This window comes from Sciurus carolinensis, chromosome 2 (genome assembly GCF_902686445.1).
Source record: "Sciurus carolinensis chromosome 2, mSciCar1.2, whole genome shotgun sequence".
Classification (NCBI taxonomy): domain Eukaryota; kingdom Metazoa; phylum Chordata; class Mammalia; order Rodentia; family Sciuridae; genus Sciurus; species Sciurus carolinensis.
This window is the reverse complement of record NC_062214.1, coordinates 158,025,167-158,050,639: the sequence shown is the minus strand read 5'-3', so window position 1 is coordinate 158,050,639 and position 25,473 is coordinate 158,025,167. Positions and strand designations below refer to the sequence as shown.

General features: G+C 38.1%; 1 protein-coding gene and 1 non-coding gene across 3 annotated transcripts in view; both read left to right on the top strand.

The window, feature by feature from the left end:
- Armh4 (armadillo like helical domain containing 4) overlaps positions 1–25,473 on the top strand; it is a 123,625-nt gene that overhangs the window by 16,560 nt on the left and 81,592 nt on the right. For both annotated transcript variants that reach the window (XM_047542475.1, XM_047542476.1), the window contains exons 4-5: positions 1,129–1,332; positions 24,056–24,313. In XM_047542475.1, the coding sequence (XP_047398431.1) occupies positions 1,129–1,332; positions 24,056–24,313 (462 nt within the window). The remainder of the gene's footprint in view (positions 1–1,128; positions 1,333–24,055; positions 24,314–25,473) is intronic.
- On the top strand, positions 16,974–17,046 carry Trnav-cac (transfer RNA valine (anticodon CAC)). The gene has a single exon. It is a non-coding gene; the product is annotated as a tRNA-Val (tRNA).

Sequence of the window (25,473 nt, the reverse complement as noted above, 5' to 3'; positions counted from 1 at the left end):
GAGGTCCTGGGTTTAATTCTCAGCACCACATATAAATAAATGAATAAAAATAAAGGCCTATCAACATCTAAAATAATTTAAAAAAATAGTTGTTTTTAAGTTTATAAGAGAAAATTGTTCTATGGATGAACTTTTTGGGGCTTAAAGTTTTTACTGAATATTCTGTGACTAACATCTACTTCTTGCAGTTCTTTTTTTCACTGTTGAATAATATCCCATTATGAACATCTATCAGTTTATCCATCCAATCTTCATCCACTCTCCTGGTGATTTACAATTGGGTCATTTCCAGGCTTGGCTGTGATGAGCATTGCTACCATGAATATTCTTGTGCATATTCTCCATCGTAGATATACAGGGATTTCTTCTCGGAATATTCCATGGAATGAAATTGGTGACTGAAGAGTGTATATAATGTTCATCTTTAGGAGCTAAAACTTATCTTTCAAAGCAGTTGCCACAATTTATACTTCTGCTAGAAATGTATGAGAACCTATGGATCCATATCCTGGAAGCTTTTAAAAGTACAGTTTCTCAAGATTCATCGACAAAGAGATTCAGATTCGGAAAGTTGGAACGTGTGGAAAGCATGAGAATCTACATTTAAAAAATTGCCGCAGGAGATTCTGATGATCAACCAGGTTTTTAAACCACCACTGTTCTAGAGTCTTGGGACTTGGGAATGCTTGGTGCTATATTTAAATGCCTTAAAATGGGACATATTCTGGACACACATCTAGGATTTTAGTTTTTGACTTGATTTTGAGAAATGTACTTGGTCTTCCTGAAGTAGTCTTTGGCATGTATCTTAATACATTTTTGTTAAAATTTCTGCCTTTGGTAATAGATTGTATATAATCCTGCAATAGAATAGATGAGAGGTTTAAAATTTAAAAATGAAGTTTTGACTTGAGACAATGTATTGTCCTTGATGATAAAGTGTTTGCTGTGGGAAGCTGGACTGATGTAAAGTGGTAGGGGGAGCTGTTCTAAGTACTGAACTTACTGTACTTGAGATACTGGTTTTGTTAATCATTTCTTGCCTAAAAGATGAAAGCACATGTTTATGTTTTCCATAGTGCATAAGGATCATCTTGTGGGTCAAGTCCTATCTCTTGTTTTTGGCAGATCTCATGGACACAGTCACAGGGCCGAGTGAGGATCTGACACTAGTTTTGGGCTCTCCGGTGACACCCCCTGGATTAATGGTGGAGACACCCAGCATTTCCCCAGCGTTTTCTGCATCTGAGGCATCATCTGAGAGAACAGTTCCATCCATTAGCCACACTAATACAGCTCCCTCATACGGCCTGGACCAACTTGAATCTGAAGGTATCCCCGCTTTGAATGGAATCTTTTTCAGGGTCGATTGAGGGAACATCTGAGGAAATGTTTTTTGAGATAAGATTGAATAGAAATGTATTCAATCTGCCCAGCAGATCAGGGGTTCATAGACTGTGGCCTAGCCAAATCTGGCCTGTTATCTGCTTTTGTATGGCCTGTAGTCAAAAAAATGACTTTAAAATATTTCAATGATCGAAAAAGTATCAAAAGAAGAATAATATTTTGTTGATATATAAAAGTTGTATAAAATTCAAATTTTGATGTTCATAAACAAGGCTATATTGGAACACAGCCAGGCTCATTCATTTATGTATTATCTATGGCTACTTTTGTGTCACAGCAGCAGAATTGAGAAATTGTGATAGAGACTATTTGGCCCAGAAAGCCCAAAACATTTACGATATGGCACTTTACAGAACAAGTTTACTAACCCCAGGTATACATCAGTGACTCACAGCTGCTGTTGAACCTTGGAGGCTTTTAATAAATCCCAATGCTTGAGTCTCTCACAGTGATCAGGTTAAGTTGGTATAGGGTAGGATCTGCCATCAACATTTAAAGAGTACCTTAGAAGAATCCAATTTGTGGGCTCGATTAAGAATACTAGGTTTATGGGGGCGGGGCTTGTGGCTCAGTGGTGGAGTGCTTGCCCAGCATGTGTGAGACACTGGATTTGATTCTTAGCACCACATATAAATAAATAAAATGAATACCCATCAACAATTAAAAAATATTAAAAATAAAAGAATACTAGGTTTAAATGGAGAAGTTGAATTTCCCCATCAAATGTCCTTGGATGGAAATTTTATTGTTTATTTTTTAAAAACATTGTTATTTTTGTTGTTGTTGATGGACCTTTTATTTTTATTTATTTATTTATATGTGGTGCTGAGAATTGAACCCAGTGCCTCACACATGTCAGGCAAGTGCTCTACCACTGAGCCTCAACCCCAGCCCCTGTCTATTGTTTTTTAGTAACATTGCTCTATTAATGCTGGGTTATTCTTCCATAGTAACATATAGTGTATTACCACATTAGTCAGCTTTTCGTCATTGTGACAATATAGTCAAGGAAATAAACTTAGAGGAGGAAACATTTATTTTGGCTCTTGGTTTCAGAGCTTTCAGTTTGTGGTCTCTTGGCCAAATTGCTATGGGCTTGTGATGAGCCAACATCATGGCGGGGAGCACAAGGCAGAGCAGAGCGCTCATCTCCTGTCAGTTGGGAAGCAGAAAGAGAAAAAGAGAGGGGGAGGGAAGGGGACAAGATATACCCTTCAAAGACATGGCCACAGTGACCTATTTCTTCTAACTAGGCTCCACCTCTTAAAGTTTCCAGCACCTCCCAATAGTCCCAGCAGTTGGGCACTAAGCTATCAATAGAAGAGCACTTTTTCTTTTTCGGCACTGGGGATTGAAACCAGGGATGATTCTACCACTCAGCTACATCCTTGGCTCTTTTTATTTTTCATTTTGAGATAGGTCCCACCGAGTTGCCCAGGTTGACCTCAAACTTGCAATCCTTCTGCCTCAGCTTCTGAGACCCTGGAGTTACAGGTGTGAGCCATCACACCCAATAGCATGTGAGATACTGGGGGACATTCCAGATCCAAATTATAACAATTCTACTATTTGGAGATAGGAAATCTCTTGATTTACTAAAACTGAGAACTTCATGCCAAATTACACTTTCTAAGACATTGGCTTTGAGCATGAAAAAGATACATGGAGCACAGTTGACATTAACCAAACAAGATTAGAAATGTAACCCATGGTGATGTAATTACTGTAATCAGCATTGTGATAGGTGGACAATACCTGAGTGGAGTTGTGAAATGCCCAGAGAACTGTAGTATAGGTAAACCAGCCAGGTAAGCTCTCAGTCACTAAATTAACCACGTTTGATGTAAAGACACAGGATGTATGTGTTATCTCCTGTGGGGAGGGTGACTCAGCTAGGTTTGCAGGAGACTGCTGCAGATTTTCAGGGTAACACTGGTAATGTGCTCACAGAGAAACATGATATTATAAGAAAAGTGTGGAGAATTTCACAGTAGAATGCTGGGTTAAGAAATGGACCAAAGCGGGCTCAGAGGCTAACCTCTCTTGCACTCCACATGAAGATAAATACCATCTGACTTTGAGTTCAGTGTCTCATAAATCTAACTGTCTGCTCTCTTTGGTGCCATCTGGAAAAAGAAGGTTTCCTCAAATTAACCTGAGTTAAAGATGACAGCTCTACTTGGCAGGGCTCATTAAATCACAGGAAAAAATTATATTTGTGAATAATCTATACTTGTGAAACTGCAGTAATTTTCTAAATTTAGTAGATGGTGGCAGTTGTATTAAAATATGTTAGATTTTTCCTGATGTGCCTAAGATATCCTGGGGCTTTAGTTCTTTTCTTCTACACAGTTTCATTTCAACTTCTTTTTGAGAATATATTTTGTCAGTTTTTGATCTAAATTATGATCCTTGTCAAGGCTCTGAAAGACATTTTTGGTTAAAAGTTATTCTTCCTGCTACATTGTTGGGCTTAAAATTTTGAAATAGCACATCATTTCTCCTAAATGGTGTACAGGGGGTACAATTTATTTTTAATTAGTATATATTAATATTGTTACAGTCAATTTTATGCTGGTGAATCTAATGCTTAGAAAGCTGAAGAGACTGCACTTATTTAAACAGATAGCTCTACTGGACGCTGGTGTTTTTCCACCTTGTCCAGGGTTATAAGTACAGTCTGAGGTGTTGACTACTTGAAACTTTTTTTTTTTCTGTGCTTGGCATAAACCCAGGACCTCATGCAAGTTAGGCAAGCAATATACCACTAAGCCACATCCTCAGCCCCAAGGAGGTTAAGGATTTTAATTCTGCTGTAGGATTATATCCAGAGGGAGAGAGTTTATTTTTATCCAGAACAGTATATTAGTTATGTCAAGTTATCTTTAGTTGCCTTTCAAGTTTTAATCTCTGTGTTGTGTGGACCAAGGACATACACGTCTCTCGTTTAAGATGTATGTTTAATTACATTATTAATCTCTTTACATGTCATTTTAATGTCTTCCTTCCCACTAGGGGGCAGGAACATTTCTTCAGAGAATGAAGTATCTTTTCTCAATGGGATTTGGAAAGGGACATGCCGTTGTTAGATACCAGGCATCCATGGAGAGAGAACCTTTGTGGAAATTTCTGAAGCCACTGTCCTGTTTATCCTCTAGAGAAAAATAACAGCCCAAATCAGTCTAAAAATTATAACTACTTGCTTCCCCATCTTATTACCTCCTCCTTTCCAATCTCTTCAATATGATGATTAAAAGGGTGAATTACTTTCCGAGAACTGTCATCACAAAGTGCACAAACTGGGTGGCTTAAAATAACAGAAATTCATTCTTGGGCATGTCTGAAGACTGGAAACCCCAAAATGAAGGGATAGGCAGGACTGTGCTCCCTCTAAAACCTCAAGGGTTGAATCTGCCCTTGTCTCTTCCAACTTCTGGAAGCCCCAGATATTCCTTGGTTTTCTTCCAGAGCCATCTTCTCTCTGTGTTTGTGTTTAAATTTGCCTAGTTTTTTTTTTTTTTTTAAATTTTAGTTGTAGATGGACCAATATCTTTATTAATTATTTTTACGTGTTGCTGAGGATCAAACCCAGTGCTCGCATGTGCGAGGCAAGCACTGTACCACTGAGCTACAGCCCCAGCCCCAAAGCACATTTTTTTTTTTTTTTTGTGGTGCAGGGGATTGAACCCAGGGCCATGTGCATGTGAGGCAAGCACTCTACCGACTGAGCTATATCCCCAACCCTGCCTAGTTTTTATAAGGACATCAGTCATTGGATTTCCATTCACCCTAATGACCTTATCTTTACTTGATTACATCCACCAAGACCCTGTAACCAAATAAGGTCAGCTCACAGGTACTACTGGTTAGGACTTAACACATCTTTTGGGGAATGCAATTCAACACATAACAGGGGACTTCTTTCCAAAGAGTTTGCCAACTGTTTCTGAAGGCAGATGTGCTCTGCCTCTGGAACACCCACCTGAGTGATGTGAATTGGAAGAGTGGGAGAAGTTTGAATGTGTTTTACATTTATTAGTCACTGAAGAAAGCCTCTGTAAGTGTGTGTCACCTTCTGCATATTTCATCACATCTTTTACCTGGTCAGCAAAAATGTAGTTTGATTTTTGAAGGGATATCTTTCACCCTGCCTGAAACATTTTACTTCTGTGTTTGAATAAATGTTTTCAAGACAATAGAAAATGCATTCTACTAGGTCTGTATTAATCATTTTTGAAATACAAACATGTCATCAGTGTTCTAGACTTTTATTCAAAATGGGATAATGGCAAATTTTATACATGCATTTCTTCATTTATAGGTGAATAAACTAACTTTTAGGCATGATCTCTCTATAGGTTGATTTCCTTCTCGTTGAATTTCTTTCTCTTGTCATTTTTTGGACCAAATGTCAACTTAAAATTTCAAATTACTTTTGAAAAATACTTGGAGTTTTTTCTTTTGTTAACTGTCTATAAAGTATTTTAATGCTAATATCAAATGGAATAGGACTTAACAATATCTCTTGTTTAAAGAAGTTTCACTTTCTGTGTATTAGAAATCCAACTGAGGATATCTATTTGCTCTAAATATTTTTTGTATACTCCCATGAGGGGTGGAAATTTGTGCTATAAAATTTTAACAATAATCCTATAGGAGAAAGGATATCAGGGTTCAGGGGTGTAGCTCAGTGGTAGAGTGCTTGCCTAGCATGACCAAATTCCTGAGTTTGATCCCTACACACAAAAAGCAAAGCAAAACAGAACAAAATAATCCCCCTAAACCCCAAACCAAAAAAATCCAAACAATTCAATATTCAGAAAAGTCTAATGGGGATCTATTTGCACCTGGTAATAGGTTTCTAAGAACATGTGGGAGATAGGAGTACAAACAGATTTCTCAGTTTTGTGGTTAAGTCTTTGATCTTCCTCCATCCCCAGCACCTCCTTTCTTAATATCTGGAAATGGGAAACCACTTGGTGCTCACCATGGTGCTGAAAAAATAGGAAGATGAATTTGTGCTCTCTCGGGATGACTCTGGTTTGCTTATTGTTCTGCTTCAAGAGAAGAGGAAATGCTACTGTTTCAGAAATCATGAATCCTTGGTCTGACTGGCTCTATTTACTATCTTTCTGTGGGCATAACTGTTGGGTGTTGAGGGCATGTGATTATCCAAGACAATACCCATTTCCTCACTTGTTTCAAAAGTTCCATTTATTATAGGCTTTATGGAACAAACTGATAGTAGTTGACTTGCTGGAGGATTAATTTTTTTTAATATATAAGGAGATTTAATTCTTGGAATCAGAGAAGCCATAGTTAACTTTCAAAAATACTTTTAAAATAGATATAAGACCAAATATATTCTTCAATTTTGTTTTTTTCTTTTCTGACCATTTTCCCCCTTGCTTTTTGAAATCTGTTTTGGCTGTCTTTATATTTAGGTTTTAAAAGAGTATGTTTTTGACACTTTTTCCATCCAGGCAACATAGATGGGGCAGAAAACTATCATTATTCTGTCACTCATTGTTTAATCTGCTTCAGTGGCATTCATTTTCCTTTCTTCACCTGTATGTGTGTGCATGTATGCACATGCTTGCATATATAGGTGTGTATTTTTTCTTAGATGTTCTCCGTAGTTTCCAGAAAGTGCTTCTAGAATGTATTTGCTGTACCTTTTAATTTTCTCTTGTATTAGGAGGAAAGATTTTTTTGTGGGGTGGGGCTAACTGTTTTAGAGGTTTCAGTCCAGGTTGGCTGACTCCAAAGCAGACACGATGGTGGAAGGGTATGGCAGAGTAAAGCTGTTCAGTTCATGGCAGCTAGGAAGAAGAGAGAGAGAGAGAGAGATAGAGATAGAGATAGAGATAGAGAGAGAGAGAGAGAGAGAGAGAGAGAGAAAGAGGGAGAGAGAGAGTCAGGGACAAGATATAATCCCCAAGGACACATTCCCATTGACCTATGTCATCCAACCATCCTCACCTACCTACAGTTTTCACCCCATCCCAATATATATTCAGATTATGAATCCATCAAATGACTTAATTCGCCCAATGAGGTTAGAGCCCTCATGATCCAATCATTTCCTAAAAACCTCACCTTTGGACTTTGCTGCTACGGGTAACAAGTCTTTAAGGATGTGAGCCTTTGGTCACATACCAAATCCAAATCATAACACCTCTGGTGAACAGATAATGGTGACCTCTCTCCTTCCTTATCTGGGGATCTCGGTTCTATCTCTTTCTAGGGATTCTCTCTACTGATAACCTGGGAATTTCAGGAGAAAGTCATATTTGACAAGTGTGCCTTCATTTATTTGACTGAAATAATATTTTTGGCAGTGTGGTGACCTTAAGTTGTTAATGAAGTCAATATGCTGTTTTTTTCTTTTATTGGTCAATCAGAAACCAGTTGGGAGAGGCTTTTTTTCTTTCTTTCTTTCTTTTTTTTTTTTTTGTACTGGGAAATTGATCCCAGGGATACTTAACCACTGACCACTGAGCCACATCCCCGGACATTTTTAATTTTTATTTTGAGACAAGGTCCTGCTAAGATGCTCAGGCTGACTTTGAACTTGTGATCCTCCTATTTCAGCCTTCAAGCTGCTGGGATTACACTGTGCCCAGCTAGGGAGATGCATTCTTTAAGTGGCATTAAGACGTTTCTGAGATGTTTTCTTTAAAATTCTGGTAAGAAAACTAAAGAACTCATGTACACTTATGGGAGACTCTGCCCTTCATCTGCACTGTAATTCACACATTTTTTTTGTCTTCCCATTAAGTATTCATTTTCAGAGTGTTTTCCTTGTTATTTTCTCAGTCCTCATGGGACTTTTCAACTTAGAGGGCAGCTAGAAAGAATGAGTGAAAGGGTATTTCAAATTCCATCTTGAGGTCATATTTATAAAGCCAAGTTTATGAGATTTACTTTGGCAGCTGCTATGTGGTATGCAGTGTTGAAGACCATGTACTGTGTGATAAACTTGAACGTTCCTTGCTCCTTTTGATTCTGTTGTGTGAGGTTAAGAGTGTTTGATTATGTTGAGAATGGGAGCAAATTTTGACTTTGTTCTTGGAAATGCTTTGCTTTCTGATTTACTTTTGCCTCAATGACAGAGTCCCTTAAATGATATGTAAGTGGGGAAGATGTGGAAAGAGTATTTGGTGGAATATACTCTTTGATTTTAATGTCGATGTATATTCTGACACCTCCCACCTCTGCATGTCTGTTTTGGTGGAAATAATGGGGATTAAATTTTAAAAAGTGATAACTCTGTTAACATGGACACACAAAACACCTAATACTTATTGTCCACTATGTTAGGATGAGACAAGAGATTTTTTTTTCTTGTTTTCATTTGTGTATCATTTTCAAGTGTCTTATGTGACCAATTATGAAACAGAGAATTGCTGGTGATTTTGGTTATTGACCAGTTCATATGATGACACTTTATTGTCTTGTCCTGACATTGTCGTACTTTCATTGGCTTTATGACAGAGCTCCATCCTTAAGCACCTATATGCTCTGTAAGTTAGTACAGCCAATTACTTGGCACTCGGAATGGTCATCATGTTTGCTAGAAATATTCACGTGGTCAGCAGTGTTTCAAAAATATTTAAAATCAAGATTGTGATGTATTGCCTTAAAACTGTGTTCACAAATTCTGCAGTTGAAGAAAGACAACTGACGTTCACTGATTTTTCTGGCAGGCTTTCTTACTAAAGGGAATTCAATTATTAGTATCATCAAAATTAAGTAACATTGTTGTAGAGTTGGTCCCCTCGCCCCCTTTTTTTGTGCCTTTCTTGCTTAGTGCAGCACAGCTCAGTAAAATCACCCTTAAACACTCATAACATTATGTATAATGGTTCATGATAACAAAATAATTTAGCTTTGCACATATTGTATGGTTTTATTTATTCTTTCATGTGTGCATTTACCAAGTATTTGGTGGAATAATGCCAAGATTAATTGGGAGTGGATCTTGGCTTCAGTGAGTACAGGTTTTAGAAGAGGTAACATATATACATAAATAAAGATGCAAGGTGGAAGGATAAAGTATCATGAAAAAGGACATAAAGAGGACTTTAAGAGTTGGGAGAGAGACCTGAGCTCCAGCTCAGAAGTATGGAGTTGATTTATGTGCCTGTATGTGTGTGTGTGTATGTATTTGTCAGGGATGTTTCTACATGTAAGTTTGTATATGTATGTATCTTTATCTATAGATACATAGTCATCATTTTATTGACATTTATGGAAAAATAAATGGTGACAAATCAAAAAATAGGGAAAAAATTCTAAAAGTTGGTGAACAGATACCATTTACACCACACTAGTGATGGATTATTTTATAGACATGTAATCAAGCAAGTTTTTCTAATTTATCTTGTTGGTTAGAAGAATTATTCTTGAAGAATAGCTTTTAATAACAGGAGAAACTGCTTTTCAGTGTAGAGGAGGCAACCAAGTGCTCAGCCTCAGGTCAACAGAGCTCTGATATATAGGAAACCATACTGTGTTTCTCTGGAGAGGGTTGTTCAGATCCTAGGAAAAAGCATTTGTTCCAAATGACTAATCTAGGCTCATACTCAAAGGTTGAGAGTCCCTCTGGGGACAGGTCCAAGCAGGGCTTTCTGCATGTGGTGATTTTTGTACAGTTGTTGAAGCAAATGTGTAGCTTGGAAGTATAAAATGGGTTGCAGAGATTGTGAAGGTATTTTATATGTTTGAAGAAAAAAAAAGCATTTTTAAAATCATGATATTTTCAATATGAGGATAGACATAGGTAAGTATTCTTTTACTGGTGACAACATCAGAATTTTATTGCTTTGTAACACAAACAGTTATAAACCTAAAAATGTCTAAAATAAGGCAAGGATGTACCAATTGCACTGTGTCTGACTATATTCACAAAGTACAAATTTCTTTCCGATCCCTGGCTAACAAGCTCTTAGGCTCCTGGGTTCTGACCTGTTCTATGCTCTGTCTGAGTTTGTTTTTTATATTCTAGTTCCAAAGCACTGAACCAATTTTTCAGGCAACTTGCCAGGCTTTCTGTCACCTTAGCTCTTGGTTCGATTCCTTTATGGAAGGAAATTTCTTGTTTTCTCCTCATCACATAGAAAAACCCAGCAAGATCAAGATGTAAATTTCCCCCAGTGTCTACCACCAAGGAGCAAAATACTCACCCCTCTGTACATACTGTGTCCTCTTTTCCAGGTTGGACACACATTTAATCCCAGGGGAGTGACCATCTGATGACTGCCATGTTAAACACCATGCAATCCCACCCTTCAGAGGAAATTCCATCCCTGTTAGAAGCCTGACTTATTTCTGGTCACTCTAACACTTCTCTCCACATACGAAATACACTTATATGATACTGGGGTCATTCTGTTGTGTTCTATAGCAGATAATACTCAGTTATGATGTTCCATAAACAAAGAACCAGGGAGTTAAAATGAAGGGAACCGGAAGGAGAAATAGTCCAGCTCAAACTTCTCTTTGAAGCTCTTAGATCACCCATCTTGCAGGGATGAGTAGTAGTCTAATGGGGGATAGCTCTGCTTCTGGTCTCAGGTGTATATACCTGAGTTTAATTCCTGGTTCCATCATGAAAAAAAAAAAACCCAAAAAACCTAAAACATTGAATATTGACTCAATTATTTAGCATCTTTAGAACTTAGTTTTTCCATCTGCAAAGCAGATTGATGTTTCTACCTCTTGGCTTATTGTGAGGATTAAATGAGATCTTGCATGCAGTGTTCTTAGCACAGTTTTTTGACATGGAATAAATACATAATGTGACTTAGTTTTATGACTGCTGACTCTATTTCCTTAAAATTATATATCATTTATCATGTGCTACCAGGTATTGATATAATGAAATACATCCTCTCCATGCAACCATGGGTCAGAGGCTGGGTAGATAACGCTAGCAAGCAAGGAAGAAGATGCAGAAGAAAGTAGGGAGTGGGGAATGTATTGCCGGAGAGAGCTCATACCTCTTCTGAGCCAGACAGGTTCTGTTTGTATTTTTGCCAGGAGAGAATCTGGGCTCCATCATTCCAGGTCTCTGAGTCTTTCCAAGATAAACTGAGCCTTCTGATTTTTATGTAAAATATTCTAATATTTTAAGTATTGTGAATCAGTTCCAGCGTTTACCTGTTTATTTTATTACCATGCACACCCAAAATGAATTTTGCCTTCCCAAACATTGACCATCAGTTTGTGACCTCTTGACTGAATTCTCTACAACCTGCTTAAGAGCAGGGTTGGATCTTTCTTCTTAGTCATGTGCACCTTGGCCTGTTGGTGCTAGGTGTTGAGTAAATGATGATCCATGAGTAAGTGCCTGGTTTTACGACCATCATCTTATTTAACTGATGTGCCTCCTGCTTGCCTTGCCTTCCTTGCTTATTGTTCAGTTTAGTGCTTTTGTGGACCTGAAATTGAGCACTTTTTATATGAATGAAGCAGCAGTTCCCAATCACACTCTACTAGTAATTCCATAACAACTTGCTTTGATTTCTTGGGTCCCATTGAAGGGTTTAATATTATTCATTTCTTTCTCATAGAAATCCATACTGACAGTTAGGTAAGAGGAACTCAGTAAACTTAGGTAATGCTTTAGACCCAACCTGGGAAGCTAAAGTGGGAGGGAGGGAAAGAAAGGAAAGGTGGGTTAAGGGAGATCTTTCTCTGAAAGTGTTATGTGAGTGAGGATCTGGGCATGATGGTGCACTTCTCTGTCCCAGTGACTCGGGAGGCTAAGGGACAGGAGGATCGTAAATTCCAGGTCAGCCTGGGCAACTTAGACCTTGTCTCAATATAAAATGAAGAAAGGGCTGGGGGTATAGCTCAGTGGTAGAGCGCTTGCTTAGCATGCCTAGTGCTTGCCCTGGGTTAGATCCTTAGTACGAAAAAAAAAAAGTTATAGAAATGAATTTTATAAGGGACATTCTCCCTGAAGTCTGTCTAGTACTAGGATGAAAATGTGTAGGTGGATTTTTTTCTTAAAAAGTTGATATACTCATTTGATACATTTATGTAACTTAAATGAATATAATTGTATTTGAACCTATAAAGACATTAATGGAAGATAATTAAAGTAGTGTTCAGTTTATTTTTGTTCAATCAGCATATTGAGTGGTTGTTTTAGGTGAGGCACAATGCTTATTCCTGACGGGTGGTACAAAGACGAATAAAACCAAATCAATGCTTTCAAGGAGCTAAAGGCACACAGGCATGATAAAAGAAATATGTATTTCCACAAATTAGCATGTAAACCTCACTTTGGTTAAGTCAAATCATGTTTTATACTTTGAAGGGGAAATCTACTTTTATACATAATTTTGCAAAACCAATAATCAATCTAACTAATCTATAATTTATCTTTTGAGGGTATGTGTATTTTTATATACAAGCTTTATATGTTTACTTAAAGCAAGTGTTCCTTTAGGACTACTAAATTGCTGAAAAGAAAGGTTTTATTTCAGATAGCTCAGAATTTATAGATGCAATATTAATATAGCTCTTATGTTTCTCTGTATAGCACCCTTGAGAAATAAAATAGTATTGCCCTAGTCTCATTTTCCAGAGGGAAATATTTAAGAAGCTGATATCTGAATTGAAAATGAATTGTTTAATGAGCAGGAGTTAGACTCTAACTTATTATTGCTGGAGGACTCTATTAGGATAACTCAGTTTAATTAGGGGAAGGATTTATAGAAGATAATGGAGAACATGCCAATTATATGAGGTCAAGGGGATTAAGTAGTAAGCAGGAAATGTGAGTGTAGTTGTTTAGACTGATTCTTTAACTTGTTACCCAGATAGAGGAATGGCATTATCAAGATAAAAATACTCATATAAAAGAAGGTAATGTTAAAAGAAATAAGAAAATATTCAAACATCTATCTGAATCTAGAATATTTTGCAACTGGTATTTGAAGTGAACTAATGTTCTTGCCTCAAACCATTTTATTTTGTCATTAATTTATGTTTTCAATATTGTTAAAGGCTAGATTTGAAGAAGTTTTAAACTATAATATTTTCTGTTATACTTATTGGGGAAGTTTGAAATTTAGTAAAAGTTTTCAAGAAAATGGACTAGATTTATATGGGAGATTTAAAAATTATGGTGATGAGGTATTTAAGAGGGAGAACTGAATAAACCAGCAGAAATGTTTAAAGAAGGTTGTATTTAATGAATGATATCATTTGAGATTTTATCTAATTTTTAAAGGTCCATGGTTACAGATGCTCTTATGAATATTTGAAATTGGAGAATTTACAAAGCAAATAAAAACTCTTACTCAACTCGTTGGTCCTACTTCAAATGAATATAATAGATATACTTCTGAAAAGTACATTATTTGAGGGCTAGGGAAGTGCCTCAGTGATAGAGCCTTGCCTAACATGAACAGGGCCCTGGGTTTGATTCCTAACATCACCAAAACAAAACAAAACAAAACAAAAAAACACAACAACAACAACAACAACAACAACAACAAACGACCACAATAAAAAGGTACTTTATTTGGATTTCAACTTCACACAGAAAATTCTGATGGAGTGTAACATACCAAAATGACCAGATCTTGGGTAAAAGATGCATTAATGCATAGATGAAATTACAAGTAGTGAGAACAGATTTTAAGACTGTACTTGTTAGCTTGGTTTTGGGGAGAAAAATATAAATTCTCTAGAAAAAAGCATGCCCAAAGGAGATCATAGACTTCCCACAGATTAAAGTTAAACAACTGTGAAATTTGTAATAAAACATCAACAAATTAACAAGGAAACAACCACCACAACTGAGAGTCAGCACAAAAGACAAATAATAGATTGGCTTTTTTTCATCCAGGACCTTAGCTACTAAAACTACAAGACATAGAATATAAAATAACCTTGTATAAGAGGTTTGAAAAAATAAAAGATGAAATCATAAACATGAACAAGTAATAAGAGATTATAAAAAATGACCTGAACGATTAAAAAAAATAAACAAATAAGACCTTTGGAAATATAAATGTAATTGCTGAAAACAAAAACTTCAATGATGGGTTAAATACAATAGAAGAGAGAATTAATGAACTGGAGGATCAATGTGAAGACATTATGGAAAGTGTAGCATAGAGACAAGTTAGATAATATGAAAGGAAAGCTAAGCTATGTGGAGGACAGAATGAGAACTCACTTACATGCCTCATCAGGGTCCCAGCAGGAGAAGGAAGAAAGGACAGAAGAGAGATTTGTTGTGCTAATGATTGAACATTTTTTCAGAACTGAAATAGAACATGAATCCACAGACATAGGAAGCACAACATGTACCACGCAAGAGAAATAAACCATCAAAAATGCAAAAACAAGTCATCAAAAGATGTACAGCAACATTATTGGAAAAAGCAAAAAATTGAAACACTTTCAATATCCATCACTAATAGAACAGACAGATAAAGTTGTGGTATATTAATAAAATGAAATACTCTATGCCACTGAGGAATGAATGATTGCTGCATGAAACAATATGGGTGACTCTCAGAGTGAAAGAAGATAGACATGAAGAAATACATACTGTATGATTCCATTTATGTAAATTTCAAACGCTGGAAAATCTCATCTATGGAAGTCAGGATAATGCCTATATTTGGAAAAGCAAAGGGAAGCAGGAAGGGGGCTTCTGGGACAATGGGATGTTTCTTTTAAAATCTGGATGGTGGATATGCTCATCTGTTCACTTTGGAATAGTTTATTAAGCTATACACTTGTGGCTTGTTAACTTTTAATTTGTATTTTATATGTCAATAAAAAGGTTAAGCTGGGTATGATGATCCTGTGATTCCAACAACTTGGGAGGCAGAGGCAGGAGGACTGCAAGTTCAAGGCCAACCTGGACAACTTAAAATAATCCTAATTGAAGTGTTCCAAAAACATTTTTAAGGATTGGTAAGATAGGGATTAAATAGTTTTAAATATGTATGGGAAAAATTTAGGAGTAATAGCTGAAAAAAAAAAGAAATGCAGTAGAATGTATAATTTAAAAGTTCCAACATATTCAGTAATTTCATATGGTATTAAGGGGAAGAAGGAGGTTGAGAAAGGAATACAGAGATGCAACAGTATTAATTGCATTCTAGTTCTTAAATGGAATGGTGAGTTCTCCAGAGTTCGTTATATTATGAAGTTTAATAACATAAATATGGTATGTGTATACACTATATGCTATTTATAGTAATATTTATGTTATTAAGCTTCAAAATACATATGTACATACAGATATATATTCTCTCAAATTTTTCTAATATTGCATAATAAAAATGCAAAAACTCTTGTCAGGAATCTTTCAGATTTTAAAAGTATGAAATTCTGTAAGTTCTGAGTCAGCCTAACATTGTGAACTGCTGGATTTTGTGGTAGTTCTGCAACTTCTGAGGTTCCTCAGCACCTTCTGGTCCTGGAGAGCCATCTACTGGAGAATTGTTTCATATCCTCAGAACAGATTAATTTTTTCCCTTTGGCTTTTAAGTTTTGTATTCAATTTGATGCCTGAGTTAAAAAAAAAAAAAAAAAAGAACCCCCCCCAAAACAAACAAACAAACAAAAACCAAAAAAATAACAAAAACAGAACAACAACAACAAAAAGCTGGAAATAAAGGAAGTGCCATCCCTAGGGCTTCAGTGATTTTTATGTGTGGCAACCATTTTGAGGGATAGAATTTTTGGTTTCATTGGCACAGGGGTTTCCACAGGCCAGTGCAGGGTCTTCTTTTAGAAAGATGCCACTGGCAAGTGTCAGAGCCAGGCCCTTCTGAGGGAGAGCCGGGATGGCGAGCACATGCGCGGTCTGAGTCCTGAGAAGCCGCCCTGTTTCTTTTCATAGTATTCTTCTACTTTCCCGCATGCGTTAATTTGTTTGCCTTAGATTCAGTTTTAAACTTAGGAAACTTAGGGAAAAAAGTCAGAAAAGAGAGATTTGACTCATAAACTATGAATAAATAAATAGGCAAACGGTGAGGATACCACAAGACCATTGCTATTCCAAGAAGCCATGGGTACAGATGAGGTGTTGTTCTGTAAGTCAAGGGTTGATTGGGCATGCTGGGGGAACAGATGTCACCATTCTGGTTCTTGCTACCCCATTGTTGGGCTGACACATGTGGAGGGTTCTTTGCTGTGTGCTTGTCTGCCTACCTTCTGGAGATCTAAAAATGTCTAAGCCATGATAAAAACATGGTTAGAGAAACTGAACACTGTAGGTGGGGCCTGCCTATGAAACCAAAAATGGATTTTGTAGCAAACTAGTCCTCAACGAAAGTGAAACGTGATTTTTGTTAGTCTTAGGCAGAAATGTTTGCACTGAGTAAAGACATTGGGCCTGGGCTGGAGACAGTGGTGCAGCCTGTAACCCCAGCAGCTGAGGCAGGAGGATCTCAAGTTTAAAGGCAGCCTGAGCAACTTAGCAAGACCCTGCCAGGAAATTAAAAAAATATAAAAAAATTAAAAATATAATTTAAAATTAAAATATAATAATTAAAAATTAAAAAAATATAAAGGGCTGGGCTGGGGATATAGCTTAGTTGGTATAGTACTTGCCTCACAAGCACGAGGCCCTGGGTTCAATCCCCAGCATCGCCAAAAAAAAAAAAAAAATATATATATATATATGTATATATATATATATGTATATATATATATATATACATATATATATATATATATGGGCTGGGGATGTGGCCCAGTGGTTATGTGTCTCTGGGTTCAGTACCTGGTACAAAAAAGAGGAAGAAAAAAAAATTAAAAGAAAGAAATTGTATCTGACCTAGAGAGACAAAAATCCTGGGTTTGAACAAACTCATATTAGGATCTGCTATGATATTATTTGAGCACTCAAGGTAGTTATTTGACCAGTATGAGTAAAACAAAGCTTATAAACTTGTTCCCTGTTTAGCTAACAATGTACATTTGAAGGATAATGCTTGCAAAGGTTTTGAGCTCTTTTGAGCTCTTCACAAGAAGAACCCCAGTATGTACTCACAGAGTATTGCTGTGAGTTATGAAGCAGCTTTTAAGAGATTCTGTCAGAGACAGGCCAGGCAGATGAAATTGGCTTAGAGAGCGTACAGTCTAGACACATTTTTCTCGCTGTCACTTGCATCAGGACATTTCTCTGTTTGAGCTCTGGTCATTCCACTTAATATCACCAAGCCTCTCTTAGCCACATGGCACTTGAACCTGACATACTTTTTAAAGTTTTACCCGTTTCATTTTTTAACTATTTCAGTTCACTGCAAGCACAACAATCTGAAATGGAACCATGTTCTAGTCTATGTAGTCTCTGTTGCATGCTGAGCTGTCTACTGTCTGAGTGAGCATTTAGGTTAGATTTTGGGTTGACACCTAGCTCAGGTGTTTCACTCTCAAATTAGGTGTCAGATTTTTTTTTTTTTTTGGTAGTGGGGATTTAACCCAGGGGTGCTGTACCACTGAGCCACATCCTTGGCCCTTTTTACTTTTTATTTTGAGACAGAGTCTTGCTAAGTTGCTTAGTGGCTTGTTAAGTTGCTGAGGCTGGCTTTGAACTTGACATCCTCCTGCCTTCAGACTCCTGAGCTGCTGGGATTGCAGATATGTGCCAATGAGCCTGGCTAGGGGTCAGAATTCTTGATAGTGGACATACTAGCAAGAACATCAGATTAATCTCAAGTGTCTTGATTTTGGTGAGGATGGTATGGGAAAGTTCCCTGACTCTGTGGCAATGAAACCTGACCAATGTTGACTGTGCATCCTGAATTCAGTAGGACCCCCTAAGTTTTCAAGAGGATGCTTGTTCAACAAGAGTGAAAAGGGAACTTGGGCAGTGTATGTCATGTTTTTGGGAGTGGGAACAGTGAAGTTTGGTGGGAGGATTTTGCCCACCAAGAGAGATGGTTACCCAGAAGCCATCATGCCTACCCCTCTGAACGATGCCAGTGTCGCTGTGGTGTTATGTAGTAATCAGCTTCCTGTCAACCTAGGAAAAAGTCATATCAATTCTGAGGATGCACTTCCCATTCCTCATGGAAGGTGACATGACAGGAAGGAACTTCTCTGACTGAACTCTCTGAACCTGCCCTTCCCAGGGTGCAGTCATTCTTAGGGACTTTCAGGACAAATACAACTTTAAGTCTTTGAACCTTATTAACTGATGTTGGTATATGAGGTGTGTCTGTTATTCATGTTTCTTTGTGGAGGTTCAAATTTTCTTTTCTTGTGCCATCTTTGTATGGAATAATTGTGTGTGTGTGCGTGTGCATGTGTGTGTGTGTTTACCTTGACCTATATGCTTATTTGGAGTTCAGATAAACAAAAATAAAATGGGGGTTCATTTTTAAAATTTCAAAATTCAGAAAGCGTTACTGTATAATCTTTATGACCTTGCAGTGTTATTTGAATGAGCTCTTCTTTCCTTCCTTTACTCAATACTTTCCCACCTTTCTTGGGTCAAGCTGCTATAAAGGACATTATTTTGCTAGTATTAGAAAGGGGGAGAATACCTCTTTTGTTATTGATCTATAATAGTAGTGTTCCATTGGTATTTGCAGCAGAGTGATACATGACTAAAAATGTTTAATGACTACAAAATTCAAAATTCAGAAAGCGTTACTGTATAATCTTTATGACCTTGCAGTGTTATTTGAATGAGCTCTTCTTTCAACTTTAGATCAGGGATCTGGTTACCGTTTTTGGCACAATTTTATTTGCTGATCATTTATGGCATAGCAGCCCTTCGTGTTCAGAGGTTATGACATCGCTTCTCTTGGGTGTACTCATTGGAAGATCCACCTTTCTCTTCAGTTCCAATGAACAGAAGATGAACACACAGAACTCTGGTTTGTTTTACCCTGTTGGTCTTACATGCTTGTTGCGTGATTCTGCAGATGAATGTGTTACTACTTGTTTGTTAAATGTTACTCTGTTTTCTGAGATCTAGGTTTTACAAAAACTGCATCTATATTATTGTTAATTCATTTATTTCTCCATCTTTCTATTCACTCAACAATTACTTCTCCAGCACTGGTGACTGCTAAGCAGTTTGCTAGTCATTGGTGATACCGCAAAGAATAAGACTATCCTTCCTTTACTCAATAATTTCCCACCTTTCTTGGGTCAAGCTGCTATAAAGGACATTATTTTGCTAGTATTAGAAAGGGGGAGAATACCTCTTTTGTTATTGATCTGTAATAACATAGTAGTCAATGTTCCATTGGTATTTGCAGCAGAGTGATACATGACTAAAGATGTTTAATGACTACAAAATGATTATAAGCTCCTAAAGCGTTTTCTGGCAGAAAAAGATAGTTAAAGAATAAGAGTAGACTAAAACAGCAATCTCATTCCTATAAGGCTCATCTTCCTATCTTTTCTACACGGTTACTGACATTTCCTTCTTTATAGCTATCCTCTGTGCATGCTCTGTGATTTTTACCGATATTTTAAGTGACAAGTAGTAAATCTTCTAAGCTGCTTCTTGCAAAAGGATGAGCTTGATAGTACCAGGAAAAGACTTCCCTTTCTTTCTCCCAGGTAAATCAGAGTCCTTCCTTAATGTCCAGTAGTAGCAACTGTATTTTACTAAGTTATCACTGGGAGAGTGTGCCTTGGTTTTATTGTCTGACTCAGAGGAAGCTATCTCATGTTGGGCTTTTCAGGGCAGGGAGAGGAGGAGGACTGTGCCATGGTGGGTGAGTGCAGGACAGTGTAGGAGACCTGTTGACCCTGTAGTGTCCTCCAAATTACATCCTGAACGTATAGACCTTCTTGTTGGCCTTGGCATGCTTAGGTGCAGTCCTCTCTTTGGAACAAAAGGTTGGGGTAAGGATAAAGTTCCTTTTTGTTCTTTATGGTTCTATACTTTAAAGAGGAAGAATTAACTGAAGATGTTGAAGTCCACGTTGAAGTTTCCTTGGCAGGTGGTAGTCGTCAGAGAATAGTGAACCTTAGAGGATCATTATCAGTTGTCACAGTCATTCCATCAATTCTGATTTCTTAGGTTTGTGGGAGGAAAGGGAACTAAAAGTGACTTTATAATGCTTCAGAAAATTAAAGAAGTGATCTTTTTGGCCTATGATGAATTCTCATCTGTGGAGGAAGATCAGCAAAGCCCTCATATAGTTTTGATGGTCCCTGAAAGTTTTCTCCATAAATCTAGTTGTCTCATTACTTTTTGGCTATGCGGCCTCCTCCTCAGCTTCTCTTTAGTTCGAGTGCATGTTTATAGTTACCCCTTCTCCCGCAGTCAGCATCCATCTTACCCTCTCTCCATTCCAGTAAAACCAGCTGCTGATTCAGTCTCTCTGCCTACTCACCTCTCCACCCACGTCTCCACCCAAGCAGCTGATTGTGGCTGGGGGAAAACACAACCATCTTAATGGGTCTCACTTTAAATTTACGATGACACATCTCAAGTGGCTCATAGTGCCCCCTGGCAACCACATTTCCCCTGCGAATTCACTTGCCCATTCTGCGAGATGCTGTTTCACGCTTTCTCCTCTCACCTCCAACCACTGACATTTCTCTTTTCCTATTCAGTTTCTTGTTTGAGAAAATAAGAGAAATATGAAGATAACTTGGACATATTCCTGCCACCAAATCTACCCACTCCCTGCATCTGTGCCTGCTTTCTCTGCCCTTCCTCCTGTAGTGGTGCTGAATATCTGTGTCAATCTGTGCCAACCTGTGCACTGGATCCTGGGTCCTGTGAGTAAGAGCCAAGAAGCTCATCTTACACAGTGACCACTACGTGCTAGGCTTCGTTCTAAGTACCTTACATATTAACTAATGAAATCCTTACAACAGCCCTGGGATGGTAATGGTAGGAACATTGCCATTGTTACAGATGAAGAAGCTGAGGTGCGAACTAATTCAGAAACTTGACCAAAATTACCGCCACAATAACTTCATGTAGCTTAGACGCTGGGTATAACTGCTCTGTGATGCCGGGTCTCCCAGGACATTGCTCCAGCTTCTTCTCTTTCTCCTGTACCATCGTCAGCCTTCTCTACTGGATCCGAAACATCAACTTACAAGCAAGTTGTAGTATCTTCTTTTTTCTAAAAAAAAAAAAAAAAAAATCTTATCCTTTACTCCATATCTCCCTCCAGCTATACCCTAATATTCCTGTTCTTTTACAGCCAAATTTCTTGAAATACTTTTCTACATTTGCTGTATTGACTGTTTCATTTCTAGTTTCCTTTTGAACCACTCCAACCTGATTTTTGTCCTTATTCTCCCAGGGGAAAAATCTTTGTTGAGGTCACTAATACCTTCCCAATGTCCAAACCAGAGGGACATTAGCAGTCTTATTCAACCTCTCCAAAATGCTTCGCTTATTTGCCTTCCTTCACATGACACTCATCTTGGCTTTTCTCCCATCTCTATGGTCACTTCTGTTACCTTTGTGGGATTCCCCCTTGGCTGGCCATCCTCTAAAGGGTAGACTGTGCAGGGCTTGGGCAGGACCAGTACCCTTTCTGTCCACACTTGCTCTCTTGATGATTTCAAGCAGTCTCAAAGCTTGAGATATTATGTATGATTTGTTGACTCCCAAATTTTATCTGTAGCTGTGACCTTCTCAGGACTTCCAGCATTCCATTTGAATGTCATAGGCATAGCCATTACACAATCTATCTGAAATAAAAAGTTTTGATATTTCTCATTATCCTTTAATTTTCATTTTTAGGAATGTGGGATATTCCTCCTGCACGTCGCATTATAATTATCAGCAGGACTCCTCCTTCAAATTACATTCTAGATCTGACTTTCTAGACTGTACCCTAGTGTAAGGTACCATCACCTGCTCCCTAAGTGTTAAGCAACCTCCTCCCAATGGGACTTGCTGCTGTGTCACTTGCTCTGACATGGATCATTCTCCACCTTGTAGGCAGAGTCATTTTTAAAAAGTATAATTCAGATCTGGCCCATACATACTCCCTCTTGCAGAATTTCCTGTATTCTGTCTGTCCCTGCCCCCAGTCCACTCTTCCTTGCCATGCACACTTACCAAAGACTTTTGTCCTTGCTGTCTATCTGCTGTGAGTGCTTTTCTTGCAGACACTGACCTCAATTAAACAAAATAATTTATTATTTTGGTATGGTCTCTGTTCAAATTTTACTTTGAATGCTTTTCCTTAATCTGTCCATCTAAAAATAAGAGCACCTGGCATTTTCTTTTTTTCTTGACAGTTTACTTATATCTACTTGTTTGCTGTATGTCTCCCTGAGTGGCGTATCAGCTCTGTGACGTTAGAAACGTTATTGCTTTGTTGCTGTTTCCAGGAATAGCACCCATTAGGTGCACAATAAAAACGTGTTGAATTTTTGGAATAGTGACAGGTATTAAGTCCTACAAGATTAAAAGACCTATAAGAATAAAAAAAGATAAGAGTAAAATTGTCTTTTCTTTTTCTTTTTTGCATTTCTGGGGATTGAACTCAAGACCTTGCACGTACTAGGCAAGCATTCTACCTCTGTTCTAAACCCCACTCAGGAGCTAATATTTTAAAAAAATCACAAAACCTCTAAATGATAAAGGATGGTGGGTAGGTGTGAAGAAAGTTGTTTGGGAACAGAAGAGTCTCAGAATTCTTGAGTTACTTTGGTTGTTTCTGCTCCTTGTTTCCTGTTGAGTAACCACTGTGTTGACAGCCAATGGGACAGACGAAGGGAAGGCCTTCAGTGAATTCTGTGGGTACTCACCAGGAGCTTTGTGGGTGCATCCATAGTTTGGGGGACTTGGAGTATTCCTAGAAAATTGAAATTGTTGATCTTATGTACCTTAAACCCATTTCACTTGAAGCCCTGAAAATGACAGATTGTAAATGTTAACTCTTATGATTGTGATAATGACAGTTTTTTCCACATATTGCTTTTCGGACTGTCCATGATACATATGCTGTTTCCCAGTTTCCTTTAGAGTGGAATTGAGAATGTGGATGCAGTTGTTTGAGGAGGGTCACTCCTCCTCAAGGAGAACGGGGCCCAAGAGTGGATTTCTGTGCCACTCACTTAACATTGTTGTGAGATACTTTTACTGATGTGGAAGAATAGAAAGGAAACCATGCTAAAATAATGAATTTTCATCTTTAATATTATGTGAGATAAAGGGATGGGAACAACTGTTTTAAGTTCTGTTGGTTTCTCAGTGTAATTTCTGACAGATACATCTTTCATGACCTCTAGAATACAGAAATGGGATGTTTCTTACCCCTGTAAACATAAATTAATAACAATAGTACCTCAACTTTGACTCTCAATAAGCATGATGTATGATACTTATCTGATATAATGGCGGTTTTTGAAGTTTAAAATATGTGGTATATGGACTGGGGTTGTAGCTCAGTGGTAGAGCACTAGCCAACATGTGCCAAGTCCTGGGTTCAATCCCCAGTATGACAATGAAATAAAATGAAATGAAATAAAATAAAGGGTATATGGTGGGTGCATAATTCTGCAAAGCTCACATCATATGACTTTGGCTATAAAATTGGTATTAAAAGGTCAAGCATGATTATTTGGTAGTGTTTGGATCAGCTGAAAGGCTGCAGGTGTTTTGAGTATGTGCTCACTGCATGTTTTCATGTTTCCCTTTGATTTTTGTTTTGCCCAGAGGGGGAAGAAGATGAGGATGAAGAGGATGAAGAAGATGAGGAGGAAGAAGAGGAAGATGAGGAAGAAGATGAGGAGGATAAAGAGACGGACTCCCTGGATGAGAGCTTCGATGGTGACTCTGAGCTGCCGGGCTTCACCCTCCCTGGCATCACGTCCCAGGAACCCGGCTTGGAGCAGGGAAACCTGCACCCACTGGAGGGGGCCACCTACCAGGTGCCCGACGCCATTGAGTGGGAACAGCAGAATCAAGGCCTGGGTAAGAGTCCTGTACTTCCTTCTCCTCCCTCCTTCCTCCTTTACTGTGCTAAGGTGACAGCTTTCTTTCTTTGGCACCTATCATGGAGCAAAATGATTTTTCTGTTTATGAGTAGTTCATTTGGGGAAAGATCAGTTATTTCTTCAAGAAGTTTATGTTTGCAAATAGCAGATTCCAACTGCTCATTATGAGAACAGTTACCTGATTTGGGGAAGGAATTCCATTTTTCCTTCTTAGCTGGAAGAACTTTAGGAAGACTTGTGAATAGGGAGGAGATGTGTGCAACCAGTGTGTTAACGAGAGCACAAGCGCACGGGAGACAGGAACCAAGCGTGTTTTGTCACCCTCTGTCTTTTCAGAATTCGTTCCTCAGGGGAAATTCTTCCTCTGCCAGTAGGTGAGCATTGGGACTGTCCCATGACTTTTCTGTTTATTGTTAAACACAGTTTCCTGTCACCAGCAGAGGGTCCAGATATCCCTGTGCTTACTCTCTTTGTGCATGGTCCATGTTTTCCACAAGAGACTCCAAGGATGCAGGCTGCATCCCTGCCTGGTCCTCCCTTTCTGCCACAGAGAAGCTCCCCAGTCTCTTCCTTTTTCTTGTCAGGAGTACACACTATTAAACTCTGGATGAGAGTCTCTCTCTCTCTCTCTCTCTCTCTCTCTCTCCCCACACACTCCCCCGCTCTTTTTTTGGTACTGGGGATTGAATCTGGACATGTTTTACCACTGAGCTATATCCCCAGCCCTTTAAATTTTTTAAAAAAAAATTTAATTTAGAGACAAGATCTTGCTAAGTTACTTAGGGCCTTGCTAAGTTGCTGAGGCTAGCCTTGAACTTGCAATCCTCCTGCCTCAGCCTCCTGAGTCACTGGGATTACAGGCTTGTGCCACTATGCCTGACAAGACCCACTCTCTTGACCTAATATGAAGTGACCTCTTTAAAGAAATCCATTCCTTAAAACTCTCTTAGTTGTTAAACAGCTGGGCCAGTTTATACCTTTAGCATGACAGACATTAAACTGAAGAATCATATAATTGGTTTTGGAGGTATTTCATTGAAAATTTGAACGTGTGTCTGAGACTTTGCAAAGAGCGAGGATACTGAAGGGTTAGTGTCCAGTGGACAGGCAGAAAGTATTATTGCTGTACATAGAATA